Here is a 25,083-nt window from a genome sequence, read left to right on the forward strand (position 1 = left end):
GCAGTTATGTCAGCAAAACTTTTGTCGCTCTAGGGTGTGAAAAAACACCTGCCTGACTGACATAAGTTTAACTGGCATAAGTGGTAGTGTGCACACAGTGCTATGTTGGCGGAATAGCTTCTCCTGCCGCTTGTTGGGGGTGGTTTAATTATGTTGATGGGAGAGAGCTCTACATAAAAGAGTGGCTACATGAGAGATCTTACAGCGACGCAGCTGCATCGGTACAGCTGTGCTGCTGTAAGCTCTTTAGTGTAGACATGGCCCAAGGTTGCCTAATACTTGTCCCAAATTCACAAATCTCTCAGGCTATGCCTACACTGCATTTAAAACTCATGGCTGGCCTGTGCCAGCTGACTTGGGCTCCCATGGCTCAGGTTCCGGGGCTGTTTAATTACAGTGGAAACTTCCAGGCTCAGGCTGCAGCCTGAGATTTGGGACCCTCCCACCACTCAGGGCCCTAGAGCCCAGGCTTCAGCCCAAGCCTGGAAGTCTACACTGCAGTTAAACAGTCCCTTAGCCTGAGTATCGTGAGCCGGAGTCAGCTGGCCAGCCGCGGATGTCTAATTGCACTGTACAAATATCCTCAGTGAATCTGGGCTCAGAATCCGATTTAATTGCATAAGGGCTGTAAATATCTAGCCACTAAAAGACATCTAACAATATCACATTATCTTATTCACTGTCAGCTTAGTAACTCCCACGTACTGCAGGATGCATGTAACCATCAACAGTTCTGAATATTAAAATCTTGTTGAAAGAGTAAAATCCCAGCAGATTTTGCTGAGTTATCACTGTTGGAATAGCACAAATGCCAGAAATCTGACTGATCCTTTTCTCTCACATACACTCCCAGCTACTTGATGCTGATGAGCAATGGGCCAAAGTGTTATTGCAGCAGCACTTAAGATAATTAAACAAAATATTGATAGCAATCAAATTTAACACATTTAGAATTCTTTTAAAAAATATTTTCCACTTTCTCTTCTTGCATGGATTCCTCACAAGCACCACGTAACTGTATCTTAGGAGGGAAATAACGTCTTGACTGAAGAAGCAATGGGTTTAAATTGAGGATCCTCCCATTATATGAGAAATGGAATGAAACCCTCTGGGGGTGTACAAGATTGAGCTACAATACAGTCAGATGCAGGAATAATGAAATGACTATGAAAAAAAGGAAGCTGACTGCTTTCCACAGGCTCAGCAGCTGGCTGATGCCTATATAATTTATACTGGTAAATAAATACATTAGTCCTGAAAAGAAAAGACGCAGTCTACAATTAGACTGTAGAATGGTGGTACAATATATAAAAGTGATCCACTAGCGTTCAGGTATTCTCAGACTGTGTCTTTTTTTGGTAGTCCCACTTCATGACCATTCTTCCCTTCCCAGATTGCTAAGGAAGTATCTCAGCTAGATATTGACTAAATGCAAGAGGGGGAGGTGGGCTGGGGAAGTCCCAGTATAGAAAAGGTTGAGAACCCCTTCACTAATTTCAATTAGTGATGCACCACACTACACTTTTTCTACTGTGCATTTCAGCCACACATGTCCTGAGTATATTTGGAGTCAGTTTTAAATGTACACATAAAGGAGTGAAAATCTGCTTGGTGAAGCAGTGGTGCATAAGCAGGGGAAGAGTTTGTAGGAAATGGTGTCTCTGCACACCAGCAGCAGGATAGTGTCTGTCTTATACCAGAGCTTGAGCGAGGGCAAGTTACCATGCTGGCCCCCACATAGAACATTCTCAAGTGCACGTGCCAGTGTCAGCAAGTATTAGCCAGGAGTGTACTGTGCTCCTACTCAGAGGGAAAGCAGCATATCTCAGTAAGCCTTCCTGCACAATTATTTGTAAGAAAGAATATCCAGACTGGAAGAATTTCCATAGCATAAGATTCTCCCGACTACCTCTCTACTCCCCATCTCTGCACCAGATAGTGTAAGATGTAGAGCTGAGCTTCAAATTCTTCCCTTGGATGCACAAATTTGGCTCCCACTGAATTTAAATGGGAACTGGACATGGCATCTGAGGACAGAATTTCTCCCCTACACCAAGCTTGATCCTACATTTCTTCCACACGCAAAAGTCTCATTGACTTGAGCGGGAGTTACATATAAGTAAAGAGCCTGATTGTGCAACCCTTACATTGGAGAGCATTTACTCACAGACTGGTCCCATTGAAGTCAATAGGACTACTCTCTTGTAACTTTTCACCATCTTGAGTTGCACAATTGAGCCAAAAGGAAGCAGGATCAACAGCACCCAGTCCTGGACTTGAATACTTCACAGGATATTAATTGTGGAATGCACCACTAATTACTTGTGGAAAGCTGTTTGAAGTGTTGATTTAAAGACAGAGGTGGATTTAAGAGTTGGGATGTAGTAAGCAAATAAAGGGGGTGATGATAGGAGGCAATGGATGGTATGGCATATTTAACAATTTCTCTCAATTCCCTCACTGTATTCTCCTACCCCACTCTGTTCTTTCCCTCTTAGCCTTTCATTACAGTACTTCCTTTGTGTTCTCTAATAGTCTGTTTCCTTTCCTATCCTCAGTCTGTTTCCCAGTTACTACTCCACTGACTCCGCTGCGCTCTGTCTCTCACTCTCTTCCTCCCCCCCCCCACCACATCTCAAGCCAGCAGACGGGAGTAGGATTTCCATCCTCCTTCAATTTAAGAGAGTTTCTCTTCCCCTTTCAATTTTCTCTTCCCCAACCGCAAGTCTCTTCTGCATCCCTAATCTCCAATAGCTGGGCAATTTCCAGCCTCAACTGAGGGGGCAGAGTCAATTTTGCTCCCAGAGAAGAAGCTGTGTGATATATATTGAATCTGAGTTGGGGGATTGATTTTGCCCTCAGAGTGAGGAGAGGGGTGATTTTCTCCTACCTCTAAGTGGGTGAGTGGGGTGGGAAGAACTTGAGAGTCGCTTATCATTAGCGGATAGGGAGCCATTGAGCTGACCACCTGGGCAAGATGGGAATGTGGAGCTGGGCCAGCAGGCAGGAAGGGAGGATGGGCCCAGACCAATGCAGCCAGAGAGGAGCTTAACTGAGCGGCCAGCTTTAGTGAAAGGGATGGTCACAATCCCCTATGTTTACATTAACTGATGGAGGGCCTGATTAGAATTTGCCAATTCATTGTCTTTTAGATTCATCCTTGGTTAAACAGTTAAAGAAATACTGGTCTTGCTTTCAGAAAAAATGCCATCATTTTAGATTTCTCCTGGCATTTAAATATATACACCCTTCTTCAGAAAACAATTCTCATCTATAATTGCTGAAACACAGATGTGTTCCCAATATCTATACACTAATCAGGACACATCTGGAGTAGTTAACAACTGCAACCTCAGCAATTAGCAACAATATTCTAGATTCTGGCATGTCAATTGATAGAATCAATTAATGTGACTGTACCTAGCTGAAGAATAAGGGTCTTGTAAAGAACAAATACAGTCACAGATTCACTTAAGGCCTGATTCTAATCTCACTGAAGTTAATAGGAATTTTGCCGACGGGTACAGGATCAAGCACCTACTGCTTTTCAATAGCTGCTAAAGATCACATTCATTCAGGACTTATACCAGCTCAGTAACACATACGTATACCACTCTCAATATATAAATTTGGTCTTGTCTGATTCATTAAGCAGGGAAACACATAAAATTATATTTGCAGACAAAAATCCAAAATGCTTTTACAGTCCATTATTCAGAATGGTACTTGGATGGATTCAAAAAGCTCAATTAACCTGTTTTTTATTCATCAAAATTAGGCAACCAAGCCTGAAATGATGAAAATCATTTTAATATTTTCAAAACAAAAGTATTTTGCCATCACACAGTCTAGACACTGCAACACAAAAAATGAATATTGCAATTATTGTATAAAATGGTACTGACACCACCCATAGGACTAAAGGGCTAAATCCAACAATCAGTAAGCCTATTTGCATTAAGCAATCAATAAAACAGTTTTTTAATTGGAATTTTCTCAGAATCTGTGGAATATAATGCAAGTGGGATACAGTATATATTTTCTGATTATGGCCCATGTAGTAATCAGCATCAACTACTAAATACAGAAAGGGACAAATTATGGCCCTCTGAACCTCTAGAGTGCTGTAGTAGATGGAGCAGCAGAACACCTTTAATGCTGGAGGGAGGAATTTTGTCCATAATAAGACATAAAAGACCAAAATGACTCTCAGTGAGACTTAGACCTACTTTTGAAATGGAAGTTAGGAGCTTCTAAAAATGTTACTCCTTGTCTATTTTTTGGTTTTAATTTGTACCTAGCGTCAGTGATTCAGTCAGGCTCTTCTATAAGCAGCCCACCAGGCTGCTGTGAAGGGAATCCAAGCCTCTGGGGCTAGGTCTACACTACGGGGTGGGGTCGACCTAAGATACGCAACTTCAGCATGTGAATAGCGTAGCTGAAGTTGCGTATTTTAGGTCGACTTACCTGGCTGTGAGGACGGCGGCGAGTCGACTGCTGCCGCTCCGCCGTCGACTCCACTTCCGCCTCTTGCCGCGGTGGATTTCCGGAGTCGACGGCAGAGCGATCAGGGATCGATTTTATCGCATCTTCAGTAGACGCGATAAGTCGATCCCCAATAGATCGATTGCTACCCGCTGATCCGGCAGGTAGTGAAGACGTGCCCTGGATCCCTGGTTGTTGTAAGTGTCTAGAGTCTGAACAGATATCCCAGGCACTGCATTCACAGCTGAAGTGAGGCTACTGGCAACAAAGTGACAATGCAGGGCAAAGATAATGGTATGTGATGTGATAACCTCATTATGCTAGAAGAAGAGGAAGTTTCTTTATCTAGATTATAATGAAACATGCAGGGAGTGGAAGTGAGTGTTTCTCAGGTGGTTTTGTTTCACTTTTTGCTTAAAATAACAAATTCTTTATTCTTATTAAAATTGCTGGCATACTTGGGACTAAACTATAAAATGATCATTTCAGGCTGTTAAAGAAAGCCTTTTTAGGGACAATGACTATATCCACCTAAGAAAAGTGAAAAAAAGTATAAAATCTTAGCAAAACATGATGTGTCTGTGTTAAGATTTCCTCAACACATGAAAGAAGATCTTCAAGGAACTTTAAAAATACATAAACAACCAGGAGTCTGGTGGCACCTTAAAGACTAACAGATTTATTTGGGCATCCGAAGAAGTGAGGTTTTTACCCACGAAAGCTTATGCCCAAATAAATCTGTTAGTCTTTAAGGTGCCACCAGACTCCTGGTTGTTTTTGTAGATACAGACTAACACGGCTACCCCCTGATACTTAAAAATACATAGGTGATGTGCTGAGAGAGAATGCAGTCAGTTCCCATTTGTTGACATACAGGATTAGAAAGTATGTGTTATTTCTGTTGTACACCTCTACCCCGATATAACGTGCCCCGATATAACATGAATTTGGATATAACGCGGTAAAGCAGCACTCCGGGGGAGGGCGGGGGCGGGGCTGCTGCATCCCTACATCTTCTACAGGACATTGTAGATAAACTGGCTGCACAATTTGCTAAAATGTAAACATCCAAAACCTGTGAGAGTACACTGCCCAGTAGGGAAGATTTGACAGCAGGGACATTGAAATATTCTGCACAGTCAACATATTTAACCATATATTTCCAAACAAAACTCTGGGCAAGATTCAGTCATCTTGCTTATACTGAGTAGTATCTCACTCCACAAGTAGTTCCTTTGTTTTCACACATCCTTCACAGCACAATGTTTTGTTTCCATTTCTTAAACAGGACTGCTCACGGAGTAAACTATTACTCAACATGACTCGGGGTGGCAGAATCTGGCCACCTATTTAAAAAAAAGGGTCCAGGATGAAATTCTATTTCAGTGGAGCATAACCAACAATTTTCAACTTCCTTCTCCATCTTCTACCAGAAAACATACTCTTTCTCTATAAAAACTCAACTCCTCTTATTAAAAAAAATTATTCAACATTGCTTTAGGTACTGCTGTACGAGTATGTATCTCAGGTGTACTTGTGAGTCACAGGAAAAAGGGAGAAGAGATAAAGGAATAACAGCTAAAATACTCTGTCCAGCCACGCCAGGGCATCCACACTTCTATACAAAGCATTTCTTCAATATGGCCCAGAGTTGGAACTAGGGCTTTCTTCAGCCTGGACACAGAAGAAAAAAAAAAAAAAAAGCAAAACAGCCAACTAAAATGGCTTTTTCTTCCAGTAAGGGAGGTGGGGGAGAAAGGAAACAAATAGTCCTTTAATTACGAAGTCTCTTGCAAGCAATATAGTCCTATGTAAGGCTTGGTCTATACTTGAAAGTTATATTGGCATAGCTATGTTGGCTAGAGGTGTGAAAAACACACCCCTGATAAACAGCTGTGCTGACAAAACCCCCAGAGTAGACGCAGCTATGCCAACGAACGAGTGTTTCTGTTAATGTAGCTACCATCGTTCGGGGAGATGGTGTTCCTGCAATGGCAGAAAAACTCCTTCTGTCAGTGTACACTGCATCTGCTATGTCAGCCTAGCTATGCCAGCATAGGCTCTGCAGTGCAGACATAACCTAAACTCCTCTTTAACCATCATGCTCAGGAACCTCATGGCTCTGATTCCTTGCTGGGCCAGGCAAGAGTAAATCCAATCTCTATGGCCCTGATCTATATGCTTGCCCTGAAGCATGTGAGTAGTTTCCGTGACGTCCTAATGAATAGAACTGGTTGAAATTTCAAAATCTGAAAAATAACTGGAGAAAACAATTGACACAATTCTCACAAAATGTATCCCTGCTTCTAATCTGCTCTATTAATGAGCTCATAATTAATCCCTTCTCTGTCTACTTCCATATGAGTTATGCACACACTATTACTATCTTTATTCCCCGCACCCAAACAAACCCACAGTAAATGGGTTTCATTTAAGCAAGGATGAAAAATGAAACAACAATTTAAAGACATTCTGGAGATACAGACAAGCCCAAAAAGTTGGGAAATTTTTCAAAATGCCAATGATAAAGAAATGGTTTAAATAACGCCATAACTTTAATACTCCTTTTCTAATTGCTTTTATAAACATCCTCTAAAATTAAACCTTGGGATACACTAATATGTAAAATTTGAGGGGGATTGGCTTCTTTCAGGGAAAATTTGGGATGAGGGTGGCTTTAACGTTCAATATAGTGCCATCTCTTCAACAATGTGGTAAATAGCACTGCATTTTATGCATTAAGATGTTTGCTGTTTCGTTGTATGACAGACAGCTTTTTTCTCTATCCCAGCAAGTTAAAATCCACACTTTCATTCTGTCTTTTATATAAAGCTTTTGTCTGGCCATTGCTCAGAGGGGGGTAGGCATTGGGGTTTTGCTACAATAATGTATCATGTGATACAGTATCATAGTTTTCAGTGCAAGACATCTCCTGTGGGATATTTCGTCATAATAGTCACAAAATTCAGTTACACATTCTTATTGATAGGCAGATCAATTTTCATGCTTTTATTCCAGTTTAAAAAACTTCCTTGAGCAAACTGAATGTTCAAATTGACTTTTGGAATTGGGAAATCAAGATTTAAAAAGCATGTATGGAGATACCATCTCGGATTCCCATCATCTAAGGTGTGAGATCCCCATAGTTTGATTTAACAGCTTTGAAACTTCCTTTCCTGTTACAGCAGCTAATTTGAACACTGAATGTATGTAATAGCAAAGTTTCAAAGCTGTGAAATCAACTGAAAGCATTTGCTCTTCAAATGGAATGAATTAAAGATGTCGGCCAAGACTTCATGGATCCCATACATGATCAGGTTAATGGGGTAGCGGGCTGATGGTAGCTCTCCAATAGATGGAAGGGATTACAATAGGCAAAATGACCTGCACCAGAGAAGTTATTGTCAGATAGTTCCCACATGTCTTTCTTAATAAAGTAGCAGCTGAGTTAAACCACATTCCTGGTATCTTATCTTTCTTCCTGCAGTGCCTGATATACTAGAACGTGCAGTGTTTGATTGTTATCAAACTCCACTGTTTCACTTGATACCTTTTGTGACTAAAACATCTATCTCAATTTGCAGCCAGAAATCATATATCTGACATAGTACTTGGCTGCAAATTGAAAAGCATGTAGTTATGTAATGTAACACAGGAACTGCATGAGACCTTAGTCTGAGTGTGTCATAAAAATAAGTGGAAAAGCAACTATGAATTCAGGAGATGTAGTAGGAGTCAGGCTGGAGCTATGTGCTTAGGCAGGCAAAACTTCATCCATTTGATTTTTAAGAGGAGTTTTGCCAGCCTCAGAACTGGATATTCTGTGAATGAGGTATACAGAGCTTTTTATCTGAAACTATTGTTCATACCACATAAGGACTTTTTCTTGATGATTTTGGATCTGAACATTTTAATTTGATAGCATTTCAACAAAGTATGTCAACCAATGTCTTTGCCATATCATTTTCTAGGCTTGCACATTATCTCGGTGACCTATTTGGACCTTCCCTGTTTCATTTCTGTTCATACATTTCTCATTTAAAAAACAACTAAATCATGTGAGCAAAAAAAAGCAAACACAAGCCTTGCCACCTACTGACCTGAGTTGAATTTGAATCAGTGTTCTAAGACGAAAGACATCGCCCCCCCCACCACCACTGTAAGTCCTCTCAAATCTCCTGTCCCACACTGAGTGTAAATACAATATAGTACTTTGACAGTGATCGTGGGGGATATGGCTATATCCCATTAGCTGCTTTAATTTAAAAAAGAGCATCCCGTGATGTAAATCTTTCATAACACACTTAAAATCAGGTTCCTTGCTGATTTTCTAGAATAATTTATACCACATATAGTATCAATAATGAAATGTGCAATAACCAATTAAAGTTGGCTTACTCTTATTGCTGTAACTTGTTATAACAAACACAGTGAGCTGCAATATTTTCTCATTGTCACATAATGGTCTTCTTGGAGAAAAAGCTGGGATACTGTGAATAAATTGCAAGCTAGCTCTCACTCAGGTACTGGCAAGTCTCACTAATTCATAGGGTTGCTGTAATGTAGTTTTGCCCACATTTAATGTATACTGGAGGTGTGACCAGGTGCAGCTCTTGCCAAGACTGAAGGCATTAGCTAAGAACTAAAAACTCAGAGGTGGAGACAAGACCAGTTCACCTGTATGTTAGTTTTGCTCAAAATAGGTATTAGTCTTATAAGAATGTAGCTAGTGTTTAGACTCTATGAAATGCTTGTAAGTTGCTGCATACATTAATCTCACTTGTAATGTCTGTATTCCAGGCTATAAGAAAATGTGTAAGTTTTGCTTTATAACTGAAAATGTTTGCTCTGAACTTCTGATCCCAGGCAAAGGAATCACCCCTCCATGTTTCCCTACCCCCCAACACACCCGCCCCTCCTCAACCATCCAGGAGGACTATCAACATTTAACTGGGCCATTATAAAACAAAGGCTTTGTTAATCGTCCCCATCTACCAATGGGGAAGTACCTGTGAATGCTGGAAGAGGGAAATGAAAACAGTTGATGTAAAGATTTTTCATCCCTTCTGCTTTTTGAACTGTAACAGGGCCAGAGAACCCAAACTGAAGGTTGCTCAGGGGCGTGAAAAAAACATCCTCCTGAATACCACCCCTTGTTGGAGGTGGTTTTATTTTGTCACCAGGAGAGCTCTCTCCCGGGCAGGGCCGGCTCCAGGCACCAGCTTAACAAGCAGGTGCTTGGGGCGGCCAAAGGAGAGGGGCGGCACCTGCGGCAATTCGGGGGCAGCAGGTCCCTCACTCCCTCTAGGAGCAAAGGACCTGCCGCTGAACTGCCGCCGCCGATCGCGGCTTTTTTTTCCCCAATTGCCGCGATCGGCTTTTTTTTTTTTGCTTGGGGCGGCAGAAATGCTGGAGCGACCTCACAGCACACCTTACAACGGCATGGCTGCAGCAGTACGGTGCGCACGGTAGACATCGCCAAAGCTAGAGATCCCCAGGGTTTACCTCCTGGATTCGCTCTGAAAGACACTTTGAATTGATAGATCACTCTTAGGATCTAGATCAGGGGTCGACAACGTTCGGCACGCGGCTCGCCAGGGTAAGCACCCTGGCGGGCCGGGCCAGTTTATTTACCTACTGACGCGGCAGGTTCGGCCGATCGCGGCCCCCACTGGCCGCGGTTCGCCGTCCCGGGCCAATGGGGGCAGCGAGAAGCGGCGCGGGCAAGCAATGTGCTGGTGTAAGATCTAGGGTACCAGTTGATCTGGAGTAAGTGGCTGATCTCTTGGGACTAGAAGCAATCTGAATATTGTGTCAGGTTTCAGAGTGGTAGCCGTGTTAGTCTGTATCAAAGAGTACTTGTGGCACCTTAAAGACTAACAAATGTATTTGGGCATAAGCTTTTGTGGGCTAAAACCCACTTCATTGATGAAGTGGGTTTTAGCCCACGAAAGCTTATGCCCAAATAAATGTGTTAGTCTCTAAGGTGCCACAAGTACTCCTCATTCTTTTTGAATATTATGTGATTTTTTTGGTGTAAGAGATCATTTATCGCTAAGTCCAGTTTGCCTGGCTGGCAAGATAGACTGGAGAGGCTAAGAGGACTGTTTGTAACTCCATGGTAGGACTGTTCTAGTGATCCAGGAGTTCATATGCGTTACTGGCTTGGTGAAATCTAATTACAGAACCCACTACCAGTTTGGGCTGTCTGCCCTGTTTTTGATAGTCTGCCCTGATGTAGACACTCACAGTCATGAGCCACCCCAGACAGCATGACAGGAGGTAAATGAGAACAAAAATGTGATCCAGAATAGACTAGTACAAAATTAGAAAGTCCCAAAATGAGGGTCCGACAGAATATTATGAATTGTCAAATTCTACTTTTCACCTAATCTCAAGAGAGGCCCTGAGAGAGAACGGTTAAAACTGCTAGTCACAGCTGCAGTATTTAAAATTATAGTCTAGATCCACAGCTGATGTAAATGGATGCAGCTCCATTGATGTCAAGGGAGCTGTTCCAGTGTACACCAATTAAGGAGCTGGGCCCAGATTTGTAAAGGTACTTAGCCATTGCGCCACTCACTGTTGCTATGTGTAACTGACTAAGAAGCTTAAATCTCATTTTCAGAAGGGACTTCGGCACCTAGGGCCAGATTGAAATTGAATAGGACTTAGGTTGCTAAGTGCCTAGTCACTTTTGAAAATGAGACTAGTAACTTATCATGACCTCAGCCATGCTTTCATTTCATCAGTGTTCCCAGTCTTTATTACCTACCAGTCAGCTTCTCCCTTAATTACCTTCATGCTTTTTCCCATGCTGCTCCTTATGCATGCAAAAAACTCTCAGGTATTATCCACAGGGCCACTACCTGATCCTCCTTCAAATCCCTCTTTAAGACTTGCATCTACTGTGACGCCTATAAAACCCTGCCTGATCATCATGGCTAGACAGATGATAAGCCCTGCGTGTCCCTCCTTCCTTTTCTTATCTCCTTTCTCACCAGCATTCACAATTTTGCCATTTGTCACTCAAAATCTACCCCCCAACAGAACAAGCATGTGACGTTGTGCAGTCTATATGGTTTTATAAAAACACGATAATAAGTGAATATAATGTAACTGGGATAGTTTTATAAAAATTTGACAATAAGTGAATATAATGCAACTGGGATATGCTTCGTGCAAAAGGTCTCTTGTAAGGTATCATTACAAAGCTCATAATCTACTGAGTGTGATCATCCTATTAGTAGAAATGTACCACTCTTGTATCTAAAACTAGAAATATAAAACATAACTCTGAGGGCCTATTGTAATTATGTAAAGTGTGGGCCATTAATGATGGTTTGGAATCTTGATGACTCCCATTAGCAAGGACCATTATCCACAGATGGCTGTGTTTACCTGTGAGTCTTCCTGTATATGTGTGTGCTGGCAAGTGGGCAATGAAGTCTTGCAGTGACATGTGATCATGTCACCTGAACTGGAATCCATCTTTAACCTGGTGCTTTTCCAGTGGGGGTGGGGGGGTGGAAACCCAGAGGGACAAAGGGTTCCCGCCTTATGCAAAAGATATATAAAGGGGTGGAACAGAACAAAGAGGAGAGAGGAGCCATCATGAAGAATCCCCTAGCTATCACCTGAACTGCAACAAGAGCTGTACCAGGGGAAAGAATTGTGCCCAGGCCTGGAAGGTGTCCAGTCTGAGAAAAAACTTACTGAAGCATCTCTGAGGGTGAGATTATCTGTATTCAGTTTGATTAGGCATAGATTTGCGCATTTTATTTTATTTTGCTTGGTGACTTACTTTGTTCTGTCTGTTACTACTTGGAACCACTTAAATCCTACTGTCTGTATTTAATAAAATCACTTTTTATTTAGTAATTTACTCAGAGTATGTATTAATACCTGAGGGAGCAAACAACTGTGCATATCTCTCTATCAGTGTTATAGAGGGCGAACAATTTATGAGTTTGCCCTGCATAAACTTTATGCAGGGTAAAACGGATTTATCTGGGTTTAGACCCCATTGGGAGTTGGGCATCTGAGTGCTAAAGACAAGCACACTTCTGTGAGCTGTTTTCAGGTAAACTTGCAGCTTTGGGGCAAGTGATTCAGACCCTGGGTCCGTGTTGGAGCAGATGGGAGAGTCTGGCTCAGCAAGACAGGGTGCTGGAGTCCTGAGCTGGCAGGGAAAACAGGAGCAGAGCTAGTCTTGGTACGTCAGGTGGCAGCTCCCAGGGGGGTTTCTGTGATCCAACCCGTCACAAGGCATCAACAACAACAAAAAGCCATGCAACTCACAAAGCTGAGCCAATTCTTCACAATATTTACCTGGTTATGTATCATATCCCTATGCCTACTCTTAGTCTGCTTTACGTCTTTTAGGGTATGCCTACACTGCAGTCAGAAGTATGAGTACAGCACATATGGACATACCCACAGCCTCTCATTAACCGTTTCTTGGCCAGCGTGGAGTTTGTATACCCCATCACAGCTATACTCTATCATTTTTGCTCATGTGGAGTAGTGCCTTATTGACAAGAAGTTCCATTGCACAGCATGTAGAATAAAGAGCTGCTTAGTATGGGTATGGGAAATAGAATCAGGCCCTATTTGTTTGTTTATGGCTCTGGAATGGCTTTTATAGTCAGGTCTATACTCAAGGTGAGAGTAGAGAGGTGTCCAAAGGAATTTCTCCTTGTGGAATGTTACGACAGACAGAATGCTTCTCAAGACACTGGGGGGAGAATTTGGAAGCAGTTTTTACATCTCCTTACTTTCTCGTTAGAGAAGTAGCACAAGGTCCCAAGGCTGTGATTGCTTGTTGCTCTACAGGCAGCACAGACCTAGACATACCATATGGACAACTTCTCACTGTGCTATCTTACCTCCACCTCCAATACCACTACACTTAGGGTTTGAAAGCACTGACATTCTGGCTGCCCATTATGTCAGTGCACAAAGTGGGAAAGGTTCTTGTATCCTGCCCCACCTGTCATGCATCCACGCTGGGGCAGGCGGAATCCAGCACATAATGTTTTTAAAGAGAAGGACAACAGTATTAGGGTTTGACAAATATCAGTACCTCTTTCAAAGAAGATTCTATCCTGTAACAGTACTGGTAGGCAGCTGGTTTTACATATTCTATGTACATTGTGGAAAAGTATACAAACTTACTGACAATTCTTGGATGATTTTTTGGAGTTCGTTGTGCCCGTGCTTTCCAGCAATATGTGCTGGTTTCTCTCCATGTTTGTTGGCTATTCTGCAAGCCTGACTTGCCTCAGGATACTGGAGTAGAAGAGTAGCAAGGTTCTTTAATCCAAATTTAGCTGCACAGTGGAGAAGTGTAGGAAGCTCTTCCCAATAGGAATCTGTATATGGAAATAAGAAAAGGTTTTTTATAAAAGTCCCTGGTTTATAGATAAAACATATCACCCTCCTTTACCAAACTTCCAGGGTTCAATAATATGTAGTGTTATGAAAGCTGTCCTTGAAGAATTGGTCCTCAGAGAGCAAATTCTTGTAACTAAAAGTTTATAATTCAAGTAGTCGTCATACATTTCAGTAATGGTGCCTCTTAACCTTCCTTTAACATAACCAAGAAGTCCCATTTTCTCTGACAGATGGAATTTCAAAAAACACTTGAATTATTTCTACTGATAAATAATGAGAGCTGGACACTGCCCCAGGGAAAGAAAATTCTACAGTATAGGCATACCTTCCCGTAAGTATTTATTACTAAAATTCTCTAAAGCCATTTTTAATCTCCGTAGCTGTCCTGAACATGACATTTCTAGAGGGGTATATAGAATCATAGAATATCAGGGTTGGAAGGGACCTCAGGAGGTCATCTAGTCCAACCCCCTGCTCAAAGCAGGACCAATTCCCAACTAAATCATCCCAGCCAGGGCTTTGTCAAGCCGGGCCTTAAAAACCTCCAAGGAAGGAGATTCCACCACCTCCCTAGGTAACGCATTCTGTAATATAATACCCGTTTTGCATGTTCATATAGCTAGATTGTATCAAATGTGTGCCTATCAACTTACTGAAAATCAGGCCCACTTTTTTGTTTTTAAAATAACTCTACATTTGGGGAACAGATTTTTAGCCATTGTTCTGAAATAGTGGGACGTTAATTCGTATTGTCTCTTGTATTTCTCTTTTGAGGAATAAGTGAGGTAGGTAGGTACACTGGAATTAATCAGCTATTTCAGAACTTATTATTAGCAATGATACAATGGTAGTGGTGGAATGGCAAAATCTCAGCTCACCATCATTAGAAAGATGGATTGCAAAGACATAGGAAGTTCTTGCAATAGAAAAAAATAATTACTGATCCCAGAAAGGACTCTTATGGTAGTTACTTAAATACTTGATTGCCTTTTGGACAAGGAAGCAAGAACAGAGAAACCCAGAAATATTTGTACTATATCATACTGAGAGGAGAACTAGCTGTTACCACTCTTTGTACTGTGGACTATAATGTTGAAGCTTTTAACCACCATAAGTAAGCAAGTCTGTGTGTGTGTGTGTGTGTGTGTGTGTGTGTGTGTGTGTGTGTGTGTGTGTGTGTGTGTGTGTGTGTGTGTGTGAGTGTGAGTGTGAGAGAGAGAGAGAGAAACAGAAAGAGACCTCTGGCAAAAAACTTCAATGCTAACACCTAAGATTGAGCACCTAAATATAAAAGGCCTGAATTCCACATGTATGGAGCACCCACAAATCTATCTGAAGACAATGGGGTTTTAAGTGCTCAGCACCTTTGAAAAAACAAGTCACTTAAATATATATATTTAAATAGATTCAGGAGCCTTGCATCTATTTATAGGCACACAGCTTCAAAAATTTGGGCCTCTGTTAAGAAAATATTTGTTTTCCTGTGTATATCCATACAGTAGCTGTGGGTTTTTTTGAATTTTATATTTCTTTGATTCTTCTTAGTAAAAGTCTATTAAGAATTACAATAATTGTAATTTTAAAATAATGGCTCCAGCAACAAAAATATCTAAAGCTTCTTTGTGAGAAATAGCTGCTGTATGATATGTTTACTCTGCCATTCTCAGCCTTCTTATTTAAACTCCATAGTCTAGATTCTATATTAGAATAACTATAAATGTTTTTCCCTTAGAAAAGTGAACATAATCCATAATGTAGTTAGTTATTTCTCTATATTTCCACACACAGCAGAAAAAATCTCTGGAGAAAACACACACACTATCAGGAGATGTCACACTAACAGTATAATATATGCAAGGAATTTGAAAACTAGACCAAAAACATCAAAGCTAGGTCTAATTCTGCACATTACGTGGGATTCTTTTACAAGTAAAATGTCTAAAAAATAGCTGGTATTTCAAAAACATCTCAAAAAAGATTTCTTCCCTGAGTTGCCTATATTAAACTTTCTGCCTTTGGAGGTGTCTAGCAGTAACATAAAAGTTGAAAAAGGTTAAAGGATAATTTTAGAGAGGATATGATAACAAAAAAAATGTAATTTCCAGCCTATATTTTGCAAGCATACTTCAAGAGGTCAAATATTTTATGCAAAAAAACTTCTACAACATGTTAATGACATTGTCTAAGGAAAAACTCCATGCCTTTAAATTAAACCAGATATAATTGGCCGTGAATGCAAAATAAGTCCTAATTCTATCATCTTATAAATTCCACTCACACACATTGCTTGAGATGGGAGGAAGTGACAAAATGCATCATAAGGGGTGCCACAAAGGGAAGTGAGGGAATCTCAGCACCTGAACTTAGATGTTTTTGTCACATTTGTCACAGTACTGTCTACATACGCATAACAAAATGCTATAATGTATGCAAACTGTGACAGTTTAGTATTTTATGGAGGCACTGGTTGAGACTCCTAAGTTAAGGTTGAATTTTCCACTTAAAGCAGTACTTCAATCTCTTTGTCATGAACAAAGAATATAGAACATCCTCACAATTAGAAAGGATGAGTAATAAAATAATTTCTGAGAATTTACAAATAAATAAGTTTATTAGTGAAAATGTTTTAAATTGGTATTTTAAAGAATTTTAACTTATATAGTTGTTGGATTTTTATTTTTAGCCCGAACATTCTTAATTATGGAATAATACAGCATCTTCAAATTTTTCAAGTAGTTATGATTATGGACTGTTGGGGACAGGTTATTAGCTCATGTCACTCTTGAATGGAGCCATTGTGACATTATAGGTAACTCAACTGTGACAAAAAGTCAGACCTGACAGTTCTGGAGGTGTGGTCCTATTGAAATTCCAGGGAAGTGGGCGGGCTTATGGCTAAAGGACTCTCCCCCAACCTTTGGGGAGGATCCACTGAGCCTGGAAACTCAACAGATTACGGGGGACAACAAACCCCTGCAGAGACCCCATGCAGTCCTGGTGAAAAGAACTCCAGTATCAGCTTCAGGAGCTTGTCCAGGAACCCCGAGGTCAAGCACAGGGTGTTGAGCTGGTGCCAAAGCATGGACAGGACCAGTTGGTTGAGCACCAGTCCCCTCCCCCGAAGAGAGAGGCACCGGAGCAGTCCTGTCCACTCTGGAGGTGCGGTCTTATTGGGTGCTGGGAAGTGGGCAGGCGCAAAAGGCCCCTCCCCCAGCCTGGGGAGGAGCTACTGAGCCCAGAACTCAAGTAAAGTCAGGGGACAAGGAAGAAAAAAACCAGGAACAGGTGTGGGGGTCAAAGGGCCAGAACTAGGGAACGTGATGGGGACACTGAGCAGAGAACCCCGGACAGCGCCCACTGCTCCTCAAAAGCATCCAAGGAGCCAGCGGACCTGGAGGTGTGGTCCTTTTGAGCGCTGCGACATGGACGGGCGCTAGCTCGTTCACTGCTAAAAGTCCCTCCCCCAGCCTAGGGAGGAGCTACTGAACCCAGAACTCAACCAAGTTCGGGGGACAACAAAGGCAATAACGGGAACAGGCGTGGGGGTCAAAGGGCCAAAACTAGGGAACCAGAAGGGGACACCTAGCAGAGAACCCCGGACAGCTCCCACTGCTCCTCACAAGCATCCAAGGAGCCAGTGGACCTGGAGGTGTGGTTGAAGGCAGATATATCCTGTCTTAGATTGGTTAAAGCCCTTTTTTCTATTAACTGAAAGGTTATCTCAGGTTAATTAGGGACACCTGAGTCTAATTAAGGGCAGCCTGTGATCTTTAAAAACTTCTTCCAGTGAGGGAGAAAGGAGAGGAGGAATGAGAAGTAAGCTGCAGAAAGGTTGTGTGCAGTGAGGGAAAAATGTTTCTGCTAGGTCAAGAGCTGTTTTACCCCACAAGGGGAAATCTTGTGTTTATTTCTGTTTGGGGGGGAGGCTTTGATTCCCAGAATAGCTGGGCCAAGAGTAGTTTAAAGAGGGTGGAGCCAGCAGAAGAAGAGGCAGTGCTCCAGGAGGAGTTAAAAAAATTATTTATTTTTTGTTTAAAGAAGCCCTTGAGCCAACCTTAAGCCCTACCCTGTAAATAAGCCAATGTGAAGTATTAAATCTGCAGAGTAGGACTGATTTACCCCAGGTCCCCCTCAATGCCAGGGGGAGAAACACTGAGTCCTGATGTGAGAAAAGAGGGACATTTATCACACAACCAATCGTTACTATTTCTATCCAACTACTTTCCCTGCTACAAATCTATTAGTTGGAATGAGACAGTGTGTGAAGGAAACTATATAAAAAGTGTCACTTAGTTCCCAATGGTCATTGGACTGGATCCAACCTTTATACTGGTATTAAATTCTTATGCTGTATGTTAAATTAAAGGACAGATTGACCAGAATATGATCCAGAAACTTTGTGCTACCCCAGTCAATTTAAGCAGCCAGCTTGTACCAGTGAGACTGTATCTGGCCTTAAAAGTTAAAAATTGTAAAAAATTAAAGTTGATAGTACATAGCATTATTACATATATTCCGTTTGCTAGTGATATCACAAGGTGGCATTCTCCAAGGGTTTCTTGTTTAATATTAATGTATGAAATCTGTAACAATTAACATAACATTAACAAAGAAACCATAATAATTTTTACAGTCCAAAACAAGGATGAATAACCCATCTATCTCATTCAACTTGGAATTGAATGATTATTGATTGTTTTACATTAATGATGAAATAATGACTTTAAAGTCTGTGAAGTGTCTGATGTGGTAAAGGCATTAATTCCCTTTGATTATTAGAGTCTTGTTATTTAAAAATACTGATAGACAAGGCAGAATAAAGAGAGAGATTGTAAGGTACCTATAGTAAATCAGGCTAGTCTGCCTTTTGAAGGTTCAGTATAGTGTATTCTGTATATCAGTCATGTTACTGATGCTGCAAATTCATTTACGATTCTTTTATACTAATGACATATAGGTTATAGTTACACTGCAATTGAAGATGTGATTGCCTACCTGCACTAGCTTTATTTTAGCTAGCACACTAAAAATAGCAGGGGCAATATGGACTTCCACATGGGTGTACAAGCCTCCCCTAATACTAGGTATGTTTCACATTGCTAGTCTGCACTGAGGCCCATGCTGTCGTGCCTTCACTGCTGTTCGGGGCGGGGGCTCATTCTTACATTTGCTGCACAATTGCATTGAATTCAAGGGATGTTTTGGGTGCTGAAGGAATGCAGGCACCAGGGACTAGCTTCACAGGGGGACTTGCCTTACATTATTCAGTGTTGCAGCACCTAACTTTCAGGTGCCTTGCTGCACAGTGGAATTCACAACCTCAAGTTAGGTGCCCAGGCTCCCTATCCAATGCCTGCAGAGAATTGGGTGCCTAAAAAAGGGATTCACAGAAGTCAGCTTGATGAGCAGGGAGCCACCTGAACCACCCAGTAGGAAATGACAAGGAGACGGTTGACTTAAGCCCAGTCCCTCAGAAGGGAGTTAGAGCCTAACTCTGGGTCACAAAGAGGTCCTCTGTCTGCTTGGTATTCACAGCCATGAACCCTCTCCTGGAGTTAGGCACCTAAGGCAGATCAGCCCTTCCTTGCAAAAAACAAAACAAGGAGGAGGTGGTGCTGATGATGATGATGCCCCCATCACACCCACTAGCCCAGTGTTCAGAGTACGCAGCTGGGATTTGGAGAGTCAGGGTCAAATGCCTGCTCTGCCTGATTTAGAGCAGAGATTTGAACCCAGGTCTCCCAGGTGAGTGTCCTGACCACTCGGGTACAGGGTCATTCTCACTCTCTCTCTCTCTGGCTTCATGAATATTGAATTATTTATACAATGTGGAACAACTTCAACAGGAGAGATGGATAGCCCCCCCTCCTTATAGCTCAGTGGTTAAGGCACTCTCTTGGGAGGTGGGAAACATGGGTTCCAGTCCCTGCTCCAAACCAGGCAGAGTGGAGATATTAACCTAGTTTTCCCACATCCCAGGGGCAGCACCAGCAACTCCCCACAGGCTAAGCGTGCTGAGAGCACACCCACTGGATTGAGCCCCAAAGGTGACATAAGCAGGGGAATGAGTAGGTTTGAGGACCTCACTGGGGCTTAGGTGCTAAGCAGTTAAACACATTTAGGACATAGATTTGCACATGCCTACTAGAAGAAATGTAGGTGCCATTGGGACTTTACTGGCAGAACTTGGCACCATGGGACTTTAGCCACCTACGGGGTCAGGCAGCAGCTGAGTGGGGGTTTGTGAATGCCAGTGGCACCTAAAAGTTGGACTTAGAAATCTAAAGGGGCAGCTAGGTGGCTCAGTCCCGCTTGTGAATCTAGCCCCTGAGGTGAAATCTTGACCCAGAAGAGGCCAGGATTTCATCCACAATATCTATTTGCAGTTTCTCTGACTCTATAGCCTGTCAACAGAATGCAGTAGCCCAGCATAAGTAAAAGTATTGTTTCTTCCCCTTCCATTCACGCACTCCAGTTCCAGCAAAGCAAAATTTCTAAAATCCAATGTCTGTAGCAGTTCCTCAGATTCATCTGTCCATCATCTCCTTCCCAAACTGGGATTCTATTTTAATGCACCAAAATATTATTCAGTGCGTTGAAAAGAGAGGCACTGGAACAATTTGTTACACATTTTATTAGACGGTTGTCATTAATTTGGAAGGTAGTTAGGGAAAAATAATCTAACCAGTGTTAATTCCCAATAATACACGTATCTTGATGAAATGCAGTTACTTAAAATTAAAAATCTGTAATGTCAAAACTTGTCAGGAAGTCAGTGCAGATTTAAATTATCACACTTGATGAACAAACCATTTCTTAACATTACACAAGATTAGAGTTATCAGAACTAAAATGAAAGTTAAAAAGCATCTTAATTTGAACTCCACCCAAATTTAAATTCCAGCAGAACCAGATAGCAGTACAGATCAGGAGTTTAAAACAAAATGCTTTGGCAAGGCTCTGTTTGTTTATGTTATAGATAAGAGAAATTAATCCAAATGGCATCAGCAGTGTTTAAAAATGTGTACCTACAAGATGGGAAAATGGAAGCAGAAAGAATAAGAACTACAATTTGTGGTTGTGGTTCTGCATTTCAGCAAGATTGTTATGAATATTTTAAAAGCTTCCCTCTCCAGATTTCAGAATGAACAAAAACCCACATGTCCCTATGTATTTTGTGTGCACATGCATGTAGTGTAATGTAACATAATAGATATATCTGACTATAAATAATAATAAACAATGAAAATAAGTAATATAGTTTCCTGTCAAAACATGAACAAGCTCGTCAAAGTGAAAAAACCCTACACTGGTGTGTCGCTGAGCTCATCTCTCTTACAGCCAGTGATGGCGCTGTATGATGATCAACTAAAACTATATCTCCTTTGAGATGAGATTAAAGCCCGGACAGACATACCCATGCTAATATAGCTAACAATGTGGGGCACAGGTTTCAGCATGGGCTAGCAATGTGAGTGGGTACACAGGGTTCCCAGCCTTCTTGTGCAACCCATGCTAAAGCCTGTGGTGACGCATCTGCACAGTTACTTTTAGCCAAACTAGCATGGGTAAAGCTAGCACACATACATCTATCCAAGCTGCAGTCACACCTTGGATTGCAGTGGAGAAATACCCTTAGATAGTGTGGGCCTGGTTTTGAAAATTTGAGACCGGGGCAAGGGCAATAACCGTATGCTTTATTTATACATGACGATAACAATGGCAATGATGAGGTATTTGTATGTGCCACTTGTCAGGTATGCTGTGCCATTTGTGTGCACAGATAGGAAATGTGTTGGCAACTTTGATAACTGCACACACATTTAATGCACATTTTTGTACATGGCTCCATGCTTTTCAGGTTTCAAAAAAATCAAGTTCCAGGAAGCCTTGTGAGCCATATGCTCATGTTTACAATTCAAAACATGTCCTTTATACCTATTTTTGGCTTATCAATTCAAAACCAACACATGTATTTTACTCATTAAATACAATGTACATAAGAGTGCCTGTTCTCCTGCTGTTATCACTTACTAAATGGGCAGTATGTATTCCTTTTCCAGAACCCAACATTTTGATTACAGATAATTACTACTGTTAATCTTGTAAACCTACATCTTTTGTGTCAGCAGAGAGAAATTGAACACACATGCAGCAATTATTTGAACACACAGAGTTCAGCATGGTGCAAAGCACTCATACAACCTAATTCTTCAGCTTTCAGAAACTCTGGATGAGGAATTTACATTTCACATCTTAGCAGAGATTGCACATAGTAGGAGGCGGAGGTGGGAATGGGGCTAACTTGACATACTGGGTCATGGAGGAGCTGCAATCTGACAAACTTCCTACAATTCATAAGAATGCAGCTTTTCCCCAACAATTTATAAGCAACTTGTTGGAATATTGCTCTTCTCTCATCTGCATCTTCCCTTCACCTTGTCCCTCCTGCAGAACCCACTCTCATCACATCATCCTTCCCCACTCCTGGGCACAGCCCCACTTCCTCTCCATCCTATGACATCCCGAATTCACAGAACGTAGCTGGGGAATCAAGAAGGCAAGCTGGCCTACATGAGAGAACAGATGGAGCTGGCACATCTGGCAGCTCCATCAGCTTCTCTGTTTATGGCTCTACATTGGATTATAATGACTAAGAGGAGTTTGTGTTTAATGTAACTTTTGAAAACTGTGCTACTAATATGTGAGATTTTATGAAAATATACATGTATATGAAGTTTGCAGTTTATAATGACTATGGGTGTTTTAGCTATACAGGGCCCAAAAAAACCCTATGACTCTCTGGGGTAATTTCAGAAAAGGCTCATTTCTGCCATCGTTACTGAATCAATCACAAAAATATACTGCAGAAAATTTGAAGCATTATTGTGTTAAAGCGATTTAATTCAATTGTTAAAGTGTGATTTAGAGGATTTTATTCTCATTTTAAATACAAATCTCCATGCGATCTGAACTATGGAGGTGCTAGTAAGCTTCTTCCATATTTCCACCTTCCCTAGTTTTTCATGGCATCTGGTTCAAAAGTCAGTGAGGAAGGGAAAATAAATTCTGTTTATAAGGGACTCCAACTACTTTCTTGGGGGCATGAATTTTAGCTCCACCTTTAGTAAAGGTGTGACACATACGAGTGCTAGTAAAAGGTCTGTCTTGACTTCCTGAGTTGGTTACAGAAGCTTATACCATGTCACATGGCTAGAGTCAGTATCCAGTACCTCCTGTTACGCACACCTTTCATTTAAATGGCATGGTGAAAACCCACATCTGAATAGTAAATATGGGTTTTTCCCCCTTAAATAAAGATAATCTTCTCTTGAAGTGAAAGATTCTGTTTAGACCACTAGAAATTATGCTACAATGAGAATTTTTGGAATGATCAAATGTTCTTGAAGCAAGAGGGAACAGGACTATCCGCAATCATTTATGGTATGTCATTAATGGTGTGTTGTCATAATACAGATGATATAGAACAACTGGCTGGCTAAAATGATCTAGAGATTTCATCTTGCATTGCATTTTAGCTAGATTTTTATAAAAATATATGTGTATAACACATGCTGTACAGTAGACACTTGCTTATCTGCACTTCACTAATATGTACACAATCTGCACTCTCCCTTCTCTGATATTTAACAGAGACCCATAGTGAGATCTCTGGTGCTGAGAATTTTTTATAGTTATAAAATATGCTATACTGTGAAATATCATCATAAAAAACTAAATCTTCACCTGTCAAAATAAGTGAATAAGGATAATGCATCACAAAATGTACTTTGCTTCTTAGCTTACTTTTTTAAAATAGTAATTGTTCACTTAATTGCTGATCCACAACATTCAGTAATTTGCAATGGGTTCCCTATTAGCTCAAATTAGAGATGTTCTACTGTAAAGAATTGTTCTACTGTACTGTATTTAACTCATTAAAATGAGGGACAAAAGAGGTTTTATGTTGTATATGCTAGCAAAGTACTGTAATTATTTGAACACACAAAAGCTTTAGAAGGAAAATAACTATCCTTAAACTTGCAGATTTGTCATACTGAAGCTAAGTATAGGGAATATCTCTAAAACCTTTACTAGCTGTAGAGCCAGAAAGAACTACTTTTGTGTGTCCACTTTAGGCTAGGACATCTAGGGGATGGGAACAATTTTTGGTCACTAAAAATGTAAATCCTGACTTGGTAACCTAGAGATGAAAGCCTCTCTCTTTATTCTTTCCATTATCACTCCCCAATGAAGGAAGTTAAAAGCAACAGTGCAGTGATCAGAGCGTAAAGCTATTGCAGATGTCCAGCTTAGTAGAGTATTAACTAGGTAGCTAGTGATCATGAGTAGGAAACAGAGTGTATAAGGATAGGGAGTAACCCAGGTCCAGTTTTTTAAAGATATTTAGACACCTAAAGATGCACATAGACACCTAATAGGATGATTCTTTAAAAAAATCCCACTAGATGCTTATCTACATCTTTAAGGGCCTAAATACCTTTGAAAATCTGGTCCCCCATGCTTTCTTGTGATTAAAAATAACTTCTAATGGATATGTGCAAGGCTATATGTGAGTTGTTGCTGTATATATATTTACTTGCCTACCACAGTCAATACACACCACCATAACTCCTTACTGTAAAGCTGTGACACTGGCAGGCCAAATGCCAGCTCTTGCCAAGGCTGCAGGCATTAGCTAAGAACTGATAACCTCGTAGCTGGAGACCAGACCAGGTCACCTGTATCTTAGATTTGCTCAAATTAGTCTTATAAGAATGTATTTGGTGTTTAGACTCTGATACAAGCATTTCATAATCTCGCTTATAATAATCCATACCCCATGGTATAAGGTAATATTTTCAGCTCTGCAACTGTAAACCACCACCACACCCCTCTCCAGTCAGAAGAGAAGCATGACTAAGTGTGAAACCACAAGAAGTGTTATCTCCTGCCCAACAAAAGATTGCCCATAGACATCAGATAAACCACTGTGGAACATCAGAGGATAAAAAACTGTTGATTTTTCATCACCACCACCACCCATGAAGAGGAAACATGCATGTGAACTAGTCCCATCATCTGGAACTCTGGGGGAAAGGAATAAAAATCTCTGACAAGAAGAAACGTCATCTTTTTTGGCTGTTTGAACTCTAAAGGGACAGACTCTAAACTGAAACCAGAGACCAGGGCCGGCTCCAG

The 25,083-nt window shown here is 41.1% G+C and overlaps 1 protein-coding gene across 1 annotated transcript in view; it reads right to left on the reverse strand.

The window, feature by feature from the left end:
- BANK1 (B cell scaffold protein with ankyrin repeats 1) overlaps positions 1 to 25,083 on the reverse strand; it is a 233,933-nt gene that overhangs the window by 155,097 nt on the left and 53,753 nt on the right. Inside the window, exon 7 of the mRNA XM_065405166.1 lies at positions 13,663 to 13,859. Within this exon, the coding sequence (XP_065261238.1) occupies positions 13,663 to 13,859 (197 nt within the window). The remainder of the gene's footprint in view (positions 1 to 13,662; positions 13,860 to 25,083) is intronic.

The sequence above is a fragment of the Emys orbicularis genome, chromosome 5, assembly GCF_028017835.1.
Source record: "Emys orbicularis isolate rEmyOrb1 chromosome 5, rEmyOrb1.hap1, whole genome shotgun sequence".
Classification (NCBI taxonomy): domain Eukaryota; kingdom Metazoa; phylum Chordata; order Testudines; family Emydidae; genus Emys; species Emys orbicularis.